At 39.5% G+C, this 16,019-nt stretch overlaps 2 protein-coding genes across 5 annotated transcripts; one reads left to right on the top strand and one right to left on the bottom strand.

Moving 5' to 3' along the window:
- The first annotated feature begins 2,741 nt into the window (after positions 1 to 2,741).
- Positions 2,742 to 2,999, top strand: LOC114740601 (uncharacterized). The gene has a single exon (XM_028928772.1). The coding sequence runs from the start codon at positions 2,742 to 2,744 to the stop codon at positions 2,997 to 2,999; it is 258 nt and encodes an 85-aa protein (XP_028784605.1).
- A 6,502-nt stretch (positions 3,000 to 9,501) lies between these two features.
- On the bottom strand, positions 9,502 to 15,841 carry LOC114740658 (uncharacterized). 4 transcript variants are annotated; one of them, XM_028928851.1, is made up of 8 exons: positions 12,299 to 12,418; positions 12,157 to 12,211; positions 11,778 to 11,868; positions 11,576 to 11,642; positions 11,374 to 11,464; positions 10,965 to 11,282; positions 10,660 to 10,881; positions 9,502 to 10,474 (listed from the first exon to the last, which is right to left on the bottom strand). In XM_028928851.1, the coding sequence occupies exons 1-8, from the start codon at positions 12,415 to 12,417 to the stop codon at positions 10,268 to 10,270; spliced, it is 1,170 nt and encodes a 389-aa protein (XP_028784684.1). In that variant the 5' UTR covers position 12,418; the 3' UTR covers positions 9,502 to 10,267. The 4 variants fall into 4 exon arrangements, 1 of the variants encoding a protein (XP_028784684.1); XR_003739705.1 differs by lacking the exons at positions 9,502 to 10,474; positions 10,660 to 10,881; positions 10,965 to 11,282; positions 11,374 to 11,464; positions 11,576 to 11,642 and adding exons at positions 12,648 to 12,855; positions 12,959 to 13,065; positions 13,426 to 13,483; positions 13,578 to 13,786; positions 13,981 to 15,837 and having other exon boundaries at positions 11,816 to 11,868; positions 12,299 to 12,541; XR_003739704.1 differs by lacking the exons at positions 9,502 to 10,474; positions 10,660 to 10,881; positions 10,965 to 11,282; positions 11,374 to 11,464; positions 11,576 to 11,642 and adding exons at positions 12,648 to 12,855; positions 12,950 to 13,065; positions 13,426 to 13,483; positions 13,578 to 13,786; positions 13,981 to 15,827 and having other exon boundaries at positions 11,816 to 11,868; positions 12,299 to 12,541.
- Positions 15,842 to 16,019: the final 178 nt, after the last annotated feature.

Genomic DNA, 16,019 nt, shown 5'->3' with positions numbered 1-16,019 from the left:
TCAGTCGAGCCGTTGCGACTTATAGAGGCGGGGTTCTTACCTATTCAACTTCGGGCTTTCTTAGTTCATGTGTCTCAATCGGCCCATATATGCGCGCCAGTCCAGGTCCACAGGGGATTGGGCTCTCTCGCATCCAAATGGAACCCTACATTCGATTTTTATGCACCGTCAAAAAGAGTGGATCTCTGATAATCTAAAGCAGCAAAGAGGGAAGAATATTCAGCATACTTGGGAGCTTGTATGGGGTGTTTCTTTTTGGAAACTCCGGTTATAGAGAAACAGTTCTATTTTTGAGCCTGCTAAAGATAGACCTCTTGATCCTGCTGGTACTATTAGGAATTGTTGGCAGAATTATGTCTCTATTAGTATTAAGGAGGATGTTCTCTCTACTAAACCATCCTTTAAGGAGCTTGTTTGGGTTTTTCCTCCTCCTGATTGGGTTAAACTCAATGTAGATATGTCAAATCCTTGCTTGTTCAAAGGCTGGCTGGGGCGGCCTTATTCAAGACCATGGAGGCATTTGGATTGCTGGGTTTTGCCATCAAATTGGGATTTGTAGTCCTTCAGAAGCTAAACAATGGGCGATTTTCACAAGCTTGACACTAGCCTGGGATTTTGGCTCTCAGCATGTATCACTTGAATCAAATGCAAAAAATTTACTTGAGAAACTGAACAGGAAAAAGAGAAGTGACAATTGTAGTCTCATTTATCTTGGAACATTGGAGATGTTATAGTACAATTGGGAAGTCAGGCTGAGGTACATCTCAACGAAAGTACAATATAAGCCTCCAGATGCTCTAGCTAAAATGGATTGTCACAATCCGTCCTTTTTTATTCTTGCCATGTGCATTTGAAGACCCTGGTGAACATGAATGTCATGAATTCATTTGAATTGGGGCTTTCAGCCCTCACTTGTACCAAAAAAATATTTTGTGGTTGTCTTTTCCGAGCAAAAAAAAAATTGTTGTCTTTTGTAGCAAAAAATTTTATTGTCTTTAATTAATTAGTGATCAACCAATAGGAGTTAGGTCTTAAAAAAAAGTTAATTTTTTTATAATGTGGTGAATCAATATTTAAATTTTTTGACAGAAGAGAGATACAAAATAGTAATATAACAAAACATGGATGACAATTATGGGAGGCCTAACAAAAGACTAATTCACATATTAATATTATCTGCTTTTCGTCCTCAATGATATTGTTTCCCAGCACAAAATAATTAATAAATGTGATGAATTTTCAAAATCAGCGAGAGCAATGATTTGTTATTAAATTAACTTTTGCTTGAATAATACTACATGATTTTATTCCATTTATATTTTATTACCTGCCCTTCACCCACAATATGACACGGAAAAAAAGAAAAGGGAATTACTCCTCCGATTCTTAATATAAGACCTATTTAACTAATTTGATTAAATTAAAAATGTTAGATAAATTAGTTAATTATAAAAAAATATGACATGTTTTTCCTAAAATACCATAATCATTTTTCTTAATATCCTTTCTCCCTCACTTACTTGATTATGACTGAGGAAGTATTTATAAAAATAATTTAGAAAAAATTAATAAATAAAAATATGTCTGTATTTAAAACTAAAAATAACTTAACAATTAAATCCTATATTAAGGATAAAAAGAGTATTAATAAAGCTTCTAACCTACGGGATAATCATGGGGATTGTGTTTAATGAACAATTGAACATTGAATGGTATTGACCTAATGATTCTGGAAGTGACATCTTCGTATAGTTCAGAGAAAGCAAGTACGAGACACAATTATAATGTCCTGTACACCATGATTACGCCAAACAACTGAACCCTTCCCTTTAATACCATTCCCATTGTCTCTTCCGTCATAGCTTTTTACTGATTAATTATTTCCACCTTATAAGCTCACCTTATCACAGGACTCCCGAGCGTATGTCCCTCGTATATCTTTACTTTTAGTCTTTACCGATCCAATTTGAACGTTTAACGTTTTGGACCTCTCTTCCATACTTTCAATGTGGCTGTTTCATTTCACTGGTTCATTATTTGTGCAATAACCTCCAAGACAAAGCCAATCACAGGACAAGACAGGCTCAAAATCATGGTTCGGTCTCCCAGAAAACCACATCACTTTTCAGTTAAGGATGTGATCCGCCACGTGCCATTCGTCACTTGGCTCTCTAGCCTTTCTGCCCACTCTTTGTGAAAAGAGAAAATGTCACAGAAATTGTAAAAGACAGGTACTACATGGGTTCCACGAAGGTCACATATAATGATTGTCGGAGATTCGTCGAGGTTTAATTATCTCGAAAACTCCAGTTTTATCAAAAGTCATTAGTCAAATCAAAGGCTCTGGAGAGAGGGAAGTTAATTACGACTAGCTAATCTCCTGGAGTGATAAATTATTTTATGCAATAAAGAAAACTTGGTGAGGAAACCAGTTAATCTGGGAAGACAAGAGCTGGGCATGCCAATGATTTGAGCACATGGGAATCTTTTGGGAGCATCACTTTTGGAATAAAATCGTAGGGTTTGAAAGAAAAAGATGGCTCTTTTTATGCCCTTGAGAACCTGCAAACCAGATTCATCATAGCAAACACACACATTTGAAAGTTGAAACACACACAGATACAATGCACAATCCTCCAACAGAAGAGAGCTTCGTGATACAAGTAAGAGGAAGCAGTGAAGTGCTTCATCAGCCTCAACCAACAAGTTCTTCATCTTCTTCCAAGTTCAACCTGTCGGCCATGAAGCTGTTTCATCGCTTTCGTAAGATCCTTATGCGTCTTCTCTTCTCCGTTCCTTCTGCTTCTGCCTCATCATCTTCTGCTACTTCTTCTTCAAAGCACAGGAACTCCGATCGCTTTGAGCCACCCAAGACCTCATGTAGCTCTTATTATTCCTCTTACTCCCATTACAACGAGGCTATTGCCGATTGCATTGAGTTCTTCAATAAGTCGGCGCAAGATGGCTTTTTGGATCCTCGGAACTCCGATGTTGTCTGACGACATACGGCGGACATGGTCATCATCGTGCTATATTCCAACCATGATTCATTTCTTATCTTTCTCTTTTGAGCGCATAATATATATGTTGCATGTATATGGGACTGCTTTATATCAGATACTTCATCAATTCATTGACCACTATGATTGATCTTTTCTATAATTCCTTTTGTTCTCTCTTTTTTTGGTTCAATTATGCTTCTTCCATTGTCCAGTCAGGAATGATTGAATGAATATACTTGGTTTCAGAAGTCTTCTATTGGAAGCACATAAAACCATTGCTTCATCTTCGTGTCGTACATATCAAACTTCATTTGTTTAGACGAATGGGGATCTAATTTGGAGCTCTACACATGTCTGTTATGCAAGGATATATGGGCAGAGAAAATCTCACATATATGATATGGGGAGGTCGGGAACTAATAAAGCATGAAAGTAAAAATAATCATTAAATCCATGAATAGGGCATAACATAGGCTCTTATAGGATGGGTGTAGACTTTTTCGTGCTCATTGTGTAACATATAATCCAATACAGTATAACACCAAAGCAAACAATAAACTTAAGACAAGCAGATCAATAATCTAAGTGGCATCACGCTAAGTCAGAAACGAAGTATAGGCTGTTGTTTATAGGTTGCTACATGAGTTTTAGTCGACAACCTCCACACGCACTTCCGCTTACGTTTCTCATCTTAAGTTTGAGCTTGTCGGTTTCCCTTTTTCCGAGAAAAACAGAGCTCCAATAAACGGAATCAAAGGTTTAATTATCTTGATCTTCCTCCTAAACTTTTCATCGTGGAAGCATCACAAGAGGCAGTACCGATGGTGGATTATTCAAAAATGTGAAATGCCTTTTCTTTTGGAGCCTCACTGTCTCTTGGTGGGCCGGGGAAGGTTTGATTATTTCAAAATTTTGACCGAACTTAAGATGTTCAATCTGAGAATCTCGGGTCCGCTGCTTCATGCTTTGTGGATTCAAGCTCTAGCAGGAGAGAAGACAAAAAATGTGCCATTAACTTAGTTTAATTTCCTCTGGCTGTGTCGCAAAGCTTCCAACTCTCCAGCACTGATGATCATAGCCAGCTCTTCTGGGTATCTACATTTGTGTATTCCACACGCAACTATCCAGTCAAATTGATTAGGTATGCATATAATTAATTAAACTTAAGTGTTCACCGGCTTTATATATTCCATTGCCGTGATATATAGAAACAAGAACTTCATTAGAGTTAAACACAGGCATTACAAGCAAACATCTGACACAGCGTGCAGCTAAAACAGTGCAAGCCAAGCAAGGGTATGTGGTGGACAAAAACATGAAAATGAGAAGTGAAGAAGAGATAAAGATAGACGCTTACGTGGTGGAGGTTGGATGCAGAAAGGGGAGGGGCCAAGACTTGGTGACGAAGCAAAGAAAGGTGGACTTGTATCTATCTCTCGTCTTGTTGCTTATTCATGTTTCAATTCATTTGTTGATGCTGAAAGATAGATGCTGATCACACCGAAACAAAAACAAGAGTGCTTCAGAACTGAGGGAGGATTCGCCAATTCATCTAGGCGGCCAAGCTTCGTTGCTTCCAATCTACTTACATTACATTTGAGCCAACCTCTTTTCAGCTTCTTCCATGGTCCACCCTTATCATATTCTATTTATATATATATATATATATATATATATATATATAGAAGAAAGATGATATTCTGCTAATCCAAATGCTCCGATTCTTCATCTTTAATTAGCCTATAGACCCTATAGAACTGCCCTATATTTTCAAATTCAATGATGGACATCTATTTGACTGATCATGCAAATTCATGCTGAGTGACCCACTGCTTTCGTAATTTCTTATGCAGTCCAATAATTGACATGTTCGTTGTTTAATTAAGCAATATCCTGATAGTTCAGGCATTCAGCACCAAAATTTTCACATTGTAGATTTTACAAAATGATTTATAAATAGACATATATCGAAGTCTTTGAAAGAAAGGTGAATTGTAAATGAGAATAGATGATGACTAGGTTTTATAGCAAGCATTATATTACGTCTTTTTCTTGTTCAAATTTGTAGTACCGGATAACGTCAAATACTGCTGGATGGTCCAAAACAAAGGTAACGTCAAATGCTTGAATTTAACGCAGGCTAAAGAAATAAGGCTATTGGTGGAAAGTAATAAACAAAAATAATGACCAATTATTGTGTTGGTAACAATCAGCCAAGTGTGAAAAACAAAATCATGCCTCCCTACCATAGATTTACTGCCCTGGATTGACTTGTGTTTTGTACTTTGATATTCTTGCATTTCCATCTCCTTGTGGATTTCAGTTATTATTTATATTAAATGCCAAGTACACGCATTAGCTTCCTAATCTACATGAATGGATTCGGTACCACGAAATAGGCATCTTCCCGTACAAAAATGATTTCTCTTCTGACTCATACTATTACGTTCGATTCATTCTGTTGTTCTCCTTTCAACTCAATTGTCCCCTTCAAGTTCGTGATTCCTTGCATCAATCAATTCTACTCTAAATTGCAATATTAGACTCTACATATTTCTTAAAAGCAGTTCTCTTGATTCTAGTCATATATTTTCTTCTGTTTTAATTATGGGACAAAGTTTTATAATTTTATTTAATTCTAAATATAGGATAAAAACGTTGTGGTTAATTTTTTTTCCAATATTGCTCTTCCTTAATTATACCAAATAATTGATTTACGGATAACAAATAATTGATTAAAATCAGTTAACAATAATAAATTAGTTAAAATATACAGTTTTGTTTCTAAATGGGACCTTTTTCTAACCAATTTAACTCATTTTTGGGCGGATATAGAAAAAAAATCTCAAAACAGGGATTTTGACTAAAGGTACCGTGATACTTTCTGTTTTGTCGAGCATGAGATTGGGCCCCTTCTCAAAGATTTGATGGAATGGCCCAGCCCACCCAAGAGCGCTTATGTCATATGGGAAATTAAAGCCCACAAAGACCAACTCCAAACTCATCAATAACCCTAGGGCAAAAGCCTTATAATCTATTTCAAGACCCGGTGAATATAATCCTATGCCCTCTGGGCTCATATCCCCTTAAGCTGGGAAGTTCGTTAATGCTCATTCACTTATTTTTTCAACATTTGAACTCGTTGGCTAAGCCCTTTCAGTTTCGTACCTGACGGCAAGACACTCTATGTCCTCCGCTGATGTTCTCCCTTATCCATTGAGCCAGGCACTTCTATGAGTAGCGGGAGCGGTACTAACCCAGTGACTTCGTACCTCAATCCCAGCCGCATTCGATCTATAATTCTTCTTCTTCCCCGGCGTCGAAGCGGGTGAAATGCGGACCTTTTATAAGTTCAAAGGTAAGAATATTAAGAAGTCATGTGACCATGCAGGCGGGCCTGGACTCTTTTCCTTCTCCTCCGGCGAATGATTTCACTTTTCCGGCCCTCAACCAAAGACTTTTTTTGGGGGGAAGCAAGCGATACGAATTTAATGAATAAAAATCTCAAGGTAATTAGTCAGCAATTGACTGAACTTACAAATAAAGTGAATGAAATTGAAATGAGGGGTTCTAATTTGGACTCTTTATTCCTATTTTTAGAAAAAAAAAATCAATGGGTTTCAGTATCTGTAGTCATCTTTTGCTTCGGTCTCGCTTTTTTTTTGCTTTCGCATGTATGATCGTGCTGTGTTAAAACAGCACCTGAAATACATAAAGTCAGCAATAAGGTTCAATGAGCAGCAGTTACCTTTAATGCAAGAAAACCTAAACATATTGTGGATGATAACCTAGTAGACTCATTCATCTGCGCTCAAGCGATCTACTAAACGAAGTTGTTTAAGTAGGTCGGGGGAAGCTACCGCTTATACGACAGCTCTGCTTCCTCGTCTTACTTCTGGCAAAGCTTCTACTTTGCTTGCTTCTCTCGCGCTTGTATGATAGGCGGTAACTATCTTGTACGGTTCGGGAGGTAATCGGCGTACTCCGATCAGTAGGGGGAATCTTTGGCTCTATCAAGCATCCGGCAGCGCCACGCCGGGTATAAAAACTAACTTCACACTTGGCAAATCTTTCACTCCTCCACGAAAAGTAAGAAATTCCGCGTATTTTGACCAATTTAAGGTGAAAAAGGGGGTTGCTCCCTCAGCAAAATTGGGATCAAGTTGAGCCAAAAGATCCCGATTCAAGATAAATTCATGAGGAAATGGGATCTCTCGCTTTCTTTCTAGTTCTCTTTGGCGGGATATGCCCTCTTTGAAGGCCCTTTCTTCTACTTCTAAGGATCTCTCTGCTGCAGGACTGGAGAGTTTCCGACTACATCACCATTCAATATTTCTTGGCCCACTATTGGCCAAACCACCTGAGCGCTAGGTCCAATGTGAGTAGGATCGCTTAGCCATGCTTCATAATTGGAAAAACGAGCACCATGGAAATACATGCCACTCAGCCAAAGAAAGATGATGGAGAGTTGGCGGTCGAGGGTTGCGGGTGAGTGGACAGTTAGGCGGCTACTCTCCAGCCTTGGAATAAGACAGGACAGAAACCAAATCAAAGAGGGTTTCGATAAGCCAAAGGAATAAGTGCTTTCACCTACCTACTAGCTAGGGGCACAAGCCGGTAACCTAACCGGTGTAAGAGTCAGAGCCTTTATCCTTGTCAAAATGAATGAAGTTAAAGCCATACCCGTTTACAATTTAAAATGTTTTGAGAAATTCAAATGTTATAAGTAGGAACGCTATATGAATCTATAAATATAGAAAATAAGAGATTTTATGCCTTTATAGTTTTATACTAAACCAACAAGCCAGCCATTAGCCCTCTGTAAACTAGAGTATGGAAGTGGAACTCAGTCTAGTCAACTCTCATCCAGCAAGCTCTCTAACACTAGCTAGGGCTAACCTCTCTTTAGCCTATCTGTCCTCATGCTAGCCCGCAAGTGTGTCCACACCCCCCAAACAGACTTGACGAGGAATCCATTCTCGCGAACAAACACAACCCCTACACACACCTAGGAGCACCCCTTCTTGCATATCCATACAAGACCCGAGTAGGCGGGTCGAGGTCCTACGAGGTACCCACTACTCGGAGTACCATCCCAAGCAAACGATCGTAGGTACGCTATTTATATAAGCAGATTGGTGTGGAACTAGATCCTCCGCTATAGTCAAAGTTGTTGTGTAGCCAGGTTCACCTGCCCAATGCCTGAGATTCCGTTACTCATCCCTGTCCTAAGTTACAAGACAAGAATGACTTTGTAAATCAAAGTATTTTAGGAAGACTTTCCAGGATCGCAGACCAGAGATAGGACTCCCTTTTGGGAATAGACAGAGTTTGCCTTACCCACTTCAATTATCCTTTCTCTACGCAACCCAGGGCTTTCACCGGAGTGGAACCTTCACAGCCTTTCCTTGGCTCACTTCCCTTAGAGTGGAATCCAGTTCAAGAAGAGTCAAAGAGCTAAGATCCGTCTATTGCTACTTACGGTGATAAAGAAAGAGTTATTGGCTTTCTTCGAACATGGGAGTCGAAAGGGGGTCGAGTTAAGTAAAGACTGGTTACCCAGTGATTTACAAGCAACCTTACTGCAAACTGTCTATATCTTTTTATTATCGGCTGGATGCTATATAATAAATAAAAAAAATGAAAGAGAACATAGAGAAAAATATTATAAGAGAGAAATATTTAAGAACAACACTAAAAAAATATTTTAAATATTAAAATAAATTTAAATTAAAACTTATAAAATGAACTAGATTATTCTTTAAATTTAAAGCTTATAAATAAAAGTAGAAGGAGTATTAGCAAACTTTTACATATTGGAAAACAAAATTAAAAAAACATGTGTTTTTTATAAATATAAAAATACTAATTACTATTACGTCTTAAAATTCGTGACATTAACTAATTTTATCTTGTAGCCAGAGGGTAGGTATCTAACAAAATCAAAGAGAATCTGATCCAAGAGGATCACAGCACACAATTCCACTCGCTCAACGTCGGAATCAACACCCCCGACGTTTTCCCAATTTCACTTGGCGCTTTTTAATTATACCAGAATATTGAAATATCTTGTAACGATAGTACCATATAGTCGCAGGCTCGCAGCGCAAAGATGCGGACCAACCTTTTCCTCTCGGCACTGTTTTATCTTCCCAGGTCTCCTAAGGCTAATCTCGTATTATGAAACTGACATATTTACATTTATTTTACAATAGTTATGGGGAAAAAAATCAGGATTAGTTGAACTTCTTGTTTAACTTGTCATCATTTGGCTTTCGGCCCGAAACTTCTCTTCATTTTTCATGCATCTAAAATACAAAAAAAATTTATAAACTTCAACCTAATGGTTTTAATTTTGATATTGTGCAAATGAAAATTGTAAAATGTGACGTACCTCATTTTCTTCATGGAGAAGTAAAAAGATGCTTAGAAAGATGAGGTCAGAGATCTAGTACAATTTGATTCAACATGCATGAGTATATGGGAGGCCATTTTTCCATTATCATGATTTTGGGCTCAATAATAGCATTTCTATCTTTATAAATGTCGAAGTTAAATCTTAGTTCGGCTGAAACATGAAGATGGGTGACGAGACTAATATCGAGCGGAAATCACGGTTTTTTTCCCCCTTTTGCTGTGTAGACATCCCCTCCAAATACGTGACCGTGCATGACTTTTCCCACCTTCGCCTCATAATATAAAGCAGTCCGAAAAGATAGACAAGGACGCGACATAACTAATAAGACTAAAATAATCAAAGCTAGGACTATTTTGCAAATAGAGGGGGCCTCACAAGAACTGACACACGGTGACTCTATAAGCATACGCTTTTCCTGTTCAATCTAGCTTCCCCTATATTTATCTGTCTGATGTCCTGCTTAGTCAGGCCAGAAACACACATTGGCATACCTCTCAACGGAGCCACTTCCAGCATGCGAGTGTTTGGCTTTGGCATGACAAGTGCAGAACTAAAACCAAACTTAAAGAAACATGCATGGAAATAGCGTCCCGCACCTTCTTCCCTGAAAATGATTATTTTCAGGTTCGCTCATCACATAGCAATTGAAGTGATGGTGTACGCCGACTAGTAGGGAACCTGCCTCTACTGCGCTCACACGCAGAAGGAGGGACCAGAAAATTTAACCCATTTGTCCTGGATTGGGGCAGTGATGAAGGAAGGGAAATGAACTGCTGCTGCTGCTGCTGCTCTGAGATTGAAGCGAACCTCGATCCAACTACTTGAAGGGATGCAGAGGATTGGGGAATCATGGCTGGATTACTACACTGTCTTGCCTTCCAGTTTCCCATTTGGAATACTGGGGCCTCATAATATTGCAATTTACACCAGACCTACCTTGCCCTTGGGCGGCTACTTGCACAGCCCAGAAGCTTTGCGGCTGGTGTTTATTACTTGAGGCCGTCGAACTATTACGACCTACCCATGGTGAGTTACCATAATAGTGAGGCAGAACCTGCGGTCAATTGAAGCATTAGAAATGAGGAACGCGTTGGTATAATAGTGGACATAAACTGCCGTTTATAGGTAGTTAATACTAAATTTTTAGCCACGTCATTTTCACATAATGTGAAATAATCGCATTTTGACGTATCTTAGAAGTGGGACCTGAGTGATTTGGCAACAGAGAAAGATTAAAACCTGCTGTCCTGCAGCTGAAACCTGATGAGTAAGGTAAGAAGGGGCAGCATATTGACTTTGAGACACAGGAAATCGCATGAGCCCTTGCAGCTGTGCTAGTGGCTGAAAGTAAGGCATCTGCAACTTTGGCAATGGTTCCAACCTGCTTCCTCCACTTTTATCAAGTTTGTTGTTCACCTTTATCCCATTACCACCACTTGACAAGGACAATAAGTCCAAACCCTGCAGAACATGGGCTTTCTTCAGGACATGAGAAAAAGGGATCAAGGGGAGGCATCACTACCAAGGGCAATCTTAAAGCTTACTTGCTTTTGAGGACCATACACATCAGGTGTCAGAGGTTCATGATAACAGCATGACTGTTGAAGAATACTGTTCCTATTGTCATGCAAGTCCTTCGCAGTGTCAGAATGACCTGGTGCTGAAGTTACTCCACTTCTTGTCGTGTTCGAGTTTCGTGCTTCAATAAGATCCCCATCATTGGTTCTCAGCTGGTTAGAATGATTAGCTTTCTGCGGCGTGTCCTTGCTAATTGGCACTTGTAAACTCCGAATGAATTTGCTGATGTAAACGTGTGCCACACACCTCTTCCATAACTTCTTATGAACTACAACTTCTGAAATCTGCTTGATTAATTTTGTCATCACTAAGTCGACGTTCAAAGGTCATTCAAGCAAAAGAGAAAAAAGATAAAAAATAAACATAATACTACACCTTTACATCAGAAGAACCTCCTTGTGTCAAGTCCTGTTTAGAGGCACATTTAGCAGCATCGGGCCCAATTGGAGCCTTAGCAGCAGGAGACCTTAAGACGCAAAATGCATTAGATTTAAACTACCTGAAGAAGAGTAGGGGAAAAATAATAATAAAAGGCTATTTAGCAATGTCTAATTGAACAAGACTGAAAGAAAATTACTGTAAATAAGAAGCCTGGCTCCCAGCAGAAGCTGCAAGTGATAACCCCGGCCACAATGTTGGACGATCTAATAAGAAACAACAGTCGTCAATAAGGAGTTGGTCAAATTGATGAGACATGCTTCAGTTTATATTTCACTCGCCAAAAATAAGAAAATTCGCCACGATTAAATTAGGACATTTTGAGTCCGTGGGAAGCATACCATTGTTATTTTGGTCCTTCATCATATGATGTACTTGTTTCGATTCAACAGTCCCAACCTGAAATGCTTGTTTAGGTTCAACAGCTCCAGCCTGAAATTTTATCCGATAACACCAATAGTGTGAGCGCTGGCCAAGAAATATTTTATGGAGGGGACAAACGTTTTTCTCTCCCAGCTGGTGGGGCAAAACTTCATTATCATCCTTTTCAAACCCATATTTCGAAGGTTTCATTATAATAGGAAAAATTATTTTGGATGCGTTTTTTTCCCCCCCTTCCAAGCACCCCCTTTGCCTCCGCTAAAGGGGGGGGGGACAAGAAGAAAATATCGGCCAATTTTTAAACAGTTCAAGTGTAAACAGTAGAGTTGAAATGCCTACCGTCTCTGGTTTCCTTTCATCACGTAATTTCGGTGATTGTCTTGGCATACTTAATCTGCAATATGATAAGACGATACGTAATATGTACAAAAGGACTTGCAAAGGATTGTCATTTTGAAAATGCAGAGGAAAATCGTCGTACCCCACTGCGAGACTTAACTCAGAGTCAACTAATGCAGCTTCGTTGCCATTTTCACTCCTAGTTAACATAGGCATGGTGTCCAGATTTAAATTAGGAGCAAGTACGTTATCAGATGTCATCAATTCGCATTCTCACTAAAATGAGGCTGCTTTCTATCATTGCTTTCAATTGAAGAATTTGTAATTGCTGCTTCTCCGGATGATCTTTCTGCATCAGGATGGGAATCCCGAGCAGTTCCCGAGTCTACAGTACAACAGAACATCCAAATAAATTAAAGTCACGAATAGACAGCCATGATAAGGATAATGGGGAAGAGAATATTTATTGAACGGATGAGGATAATAAGAACCTTCAAAAGCATCATTAGGATTCTGCTCCAAGTCCCGCAAATTTGAGTTCTCCGGTGAAGAATCGCCCTCTAATTTAAGCCTCTCATTCGAGTCGTTGTTAAGGAACATCCCAGCTAGAGCATACAAGGTGTCCACAACCTCTTCCTCATCTTTAGTGATTGGGCCAGGTACTGTTTGCCTCGTGGACCGGTCTGGGCTTCCTTGTTGCTACAAAAGCAAATTCCAAGAAAAGGTGAGATGGAAGTACTCAAATAAAGTAGCGAAGATTAAGTTTAGAAACTTGCAACGGCACGCGACTTACCATACTCACTTTGGTTTTCTTTATACCATCCTTTACAGGAGATTCTATTCCATTCAGCTTATGGTTCACCTTTTCTGAATCATGTAGGCTGTATTCGCGATTGCGCTTCTTCATGGCTGTGATTGAAAACGAGACAAATTTTAACAATTTTTCTTTCGAAAAAATTACTTCCCACCGCAAGTTCGGTTATTGACCTTTGACGATAGAGTCAGCTATAAATCAATTGAAGATATATCTTATATGCAATTAAGAATTATTTATAGAAAGTAATATGCACTTTCTTGTTAGTGTTCGTTGTAGGACAGAAGGAAGCATGGCGGAATCTCGAGCCCCGAAAATATAATGAAGAAGCAAGCCGGACCTCCAGAGTTTGCTTCAACTCTAGTACAAAATTACCGGCTATGAATAGGAAGGGCGGTGCAACCGGAGAGATTTTTGACGAATAAATTATAATCTTGAATTTAAAAATCACGCACCTGAGCGTAGTTTCCGCGGAACAGAGGCGTGACCAACGCCATTGCAGTCATCAAAAAACTGTCAAACCATTTAATGCAGAATTAAAAGCATGATAAATGAGTAGTTAATACACTCTCAACGAATTGAAAATAAGCTTATAATAATTACTCACTCTTTTGGGCATTTTAAATCTCTTGCTATTAGCAGTGGTATTCGAGGATGGTGATTGCACACGAAGTTCGTCTACTTTTTCAGTGACATCGCAACCCGTTTTGTACTCTTCGCAACTTGATAGCGCTCTGCCAACAGCACTCAAGCTTCTGACCTTCTCCTTCTTTGATTTCACCGGAAATTCGAAGTCTCCCTCAATACCATCCAAACCTATCACTCAGGAATAGGATATTTAGGCCAATAAAGCTTTGGACAGGAAAAAGGAAAATAACGAGGGAGAGGCGTTATCTGCAAACTCTTATCGCATAGTAACTGATAAGAGAACACAAGTAACGACAAGCACAAAATGGGTTTTGTTTCCTTGCTCAGAAAAAACCAGAAATGGGGAGTGTTGAGTAATTTACCACCGCAGAGCTTGTGTCCAGATTGTTTAGCGCGTAACCTGGCGGTTGAGAACCGACTAGCTCCTCGCCTCACGCCTCGAGGTTTGTCCATTTCCAGCAAGAATGACACTGAATTGAAAACGGCTTGGAAGGCTCAGAGACGAGTCGGAATCCACCTCGGAACGCACAGCTGAAACCGGATCCTTACTTTTCTTTCATTCATCCGTCGGAGATTCTTCAGCAACAAAAACAAAAGCGGGCGTGAAAAATGATCAGAGTAAGCAAGGTTCTCACTTCTGTATGTTGGAAGATCAGAAGTGAAATGAAAATGTAAGGGTGAAGTGAGTAAGGACAGCGTTTAGACGCATTAAAGACTGATAGGTTTCGTTTCTCCCGAAATATCCGCCGGGAAGAAGACCGAAAAAGTGGGTGTTTGGTTAAATTTAGTGAATGATAAAATAAATTTAGCTGTCGGATATAAATCCGTCTCTCTCGCTCTGTTTCAGTGCGGGGAGTTAAGAGCTGAGCTCGAAAGGATCTCACCGGTGAAGACCAGAGAACCAAGGTTAAGAGACAAAAAGGTACAAATGAAACGAGATGAGAAGGTAGAAAGGAAAGGGAGAAAAGTTACGTGCCTTGTGTTCTGAGAATCAGGTTCTTTGTGAGATAAAGCAAAATGTTTACAAAGCAAAGAGAGATAAAGCCAAAAGACGAGAGAGGAAATATGGAGAAAAAAGGAGAAAAAAAAGAACATCACAAGGAAGGAAGAAAAGGAGGGATAAGGCAAAAGAAGAAAAGGAGGCCCGTGAAATACCCGCGACAAACGTATCTTATTATATTGATGACTCAGAATTTATGAGACATTCTCTGGAAATTAAGAGGGAAGGAGGAAAAGAAAGTGTTTTATGCATGCATTGATGATGAATCTGCCGGAACCAAATCGGGGAGGTAACAACTCCGGCAACGGGGAGGATGTGGATGTGCATTTGTTCGTTTCATTATTCGGATGTATATCCAGAGACAAAAGCCCGTTTTAGATTCACACGACTTCCAAGAGTGGCAGTGCGAGAGGAAAAGAAACATCAGTCAGGGAAAATTGTATTCCCTTTAAAACAAACGCTTTATATAATATTTCCAATTAAGATTCACATTCGGAATTCGGAATTAAGTAGAAAGTGGAATCTGTTTGGAGCTCAGAAAGCTCCAACTTCGAGTCAATGTCTAGACGGAAAAACCGCGAAGCGGAGTTCATAGGATTCGCGAAACAGCCACCTCGCAGTTCTCGCCATTTTCTCACATCACAAGCTCTCTTTGCAAAATAAAAAAGGGTTGAAGCAAGTCTTTTTTGGTACGGGTTGAATGCCTCAAATAATTATAGAATTTTCAGAATGGATATTTTTTAAACAGAGTTATTCCACAGATATTGTTCTTATTAATCTTTTATGTCTCCGGTATTGAAAAAGATTTAAAAAGCAGGCAAAGATAATTGACACGTGTCAATCGCATCTATCCGTACAGCACGGAAGGGAAGCAGGCTCGTTCTGTTTGTTTCTTACGCTGCCTGCAACCTGCAACGGGGAGTTTCTCCTGTTCTGCGCAATTTTTTCTCAGGCGCAGGGGAGGGAAGGAAAAGGAAGAAGAAAGCTGTGGGAGCTTCATTTCCACTTGCCCACCTGACCAGTGCAATGCACGCGCCGATCATGAGCATATTGTGAAAACAATATGCTTCATGTGAGTCGGGAGGATGATGCTGTTGGGCGAAGAGGTGGCCGGTTGAAGGGAATTTCAAGTACTCGTGCCGCTAGCTCGGCAATTATCGGATGGGCAGAAGACTCATGTTTACTGGGTGTCTGCGAGATCTGATTGCTTGGTGCTTTTAGTCAATGACCAATTTACCCTTGGATCCATATCACAGTTATAAGTAAAAACAAAATGGAATGGGTGGGATGAATATTAGCTTTCCATTTGGACTTTGCAGCCAATTGGGCTCTATTGTCCAAGAAAGCTGAGCTCAGTGGATAGTTTCTCGTTTCTTCAACACCATACACAACTCACGTTTG

This window comes from Neltuma alba, unplaced genomic scaffold (assembly GCF_004799145.2).
Source record: "Neltuma alba isolate B1F8T4 unplaced genomic scaffold, ASM479914v2 tig00003186_pilon, whole genome shotgun sequence".
In the NCBI taxonomy this organism is placed as follows: domain Eukaryota; kingdom Viridiplantae; phylum Streptophyta; class Magnoliopsida; order Fabales; family Fabaceae; genus Neltuma; species Neltuma alba.
Note: the sequence above shows the minus strand (reverse complement) of the source record. Positions and strands in the feature narration are given on the sequence as shown.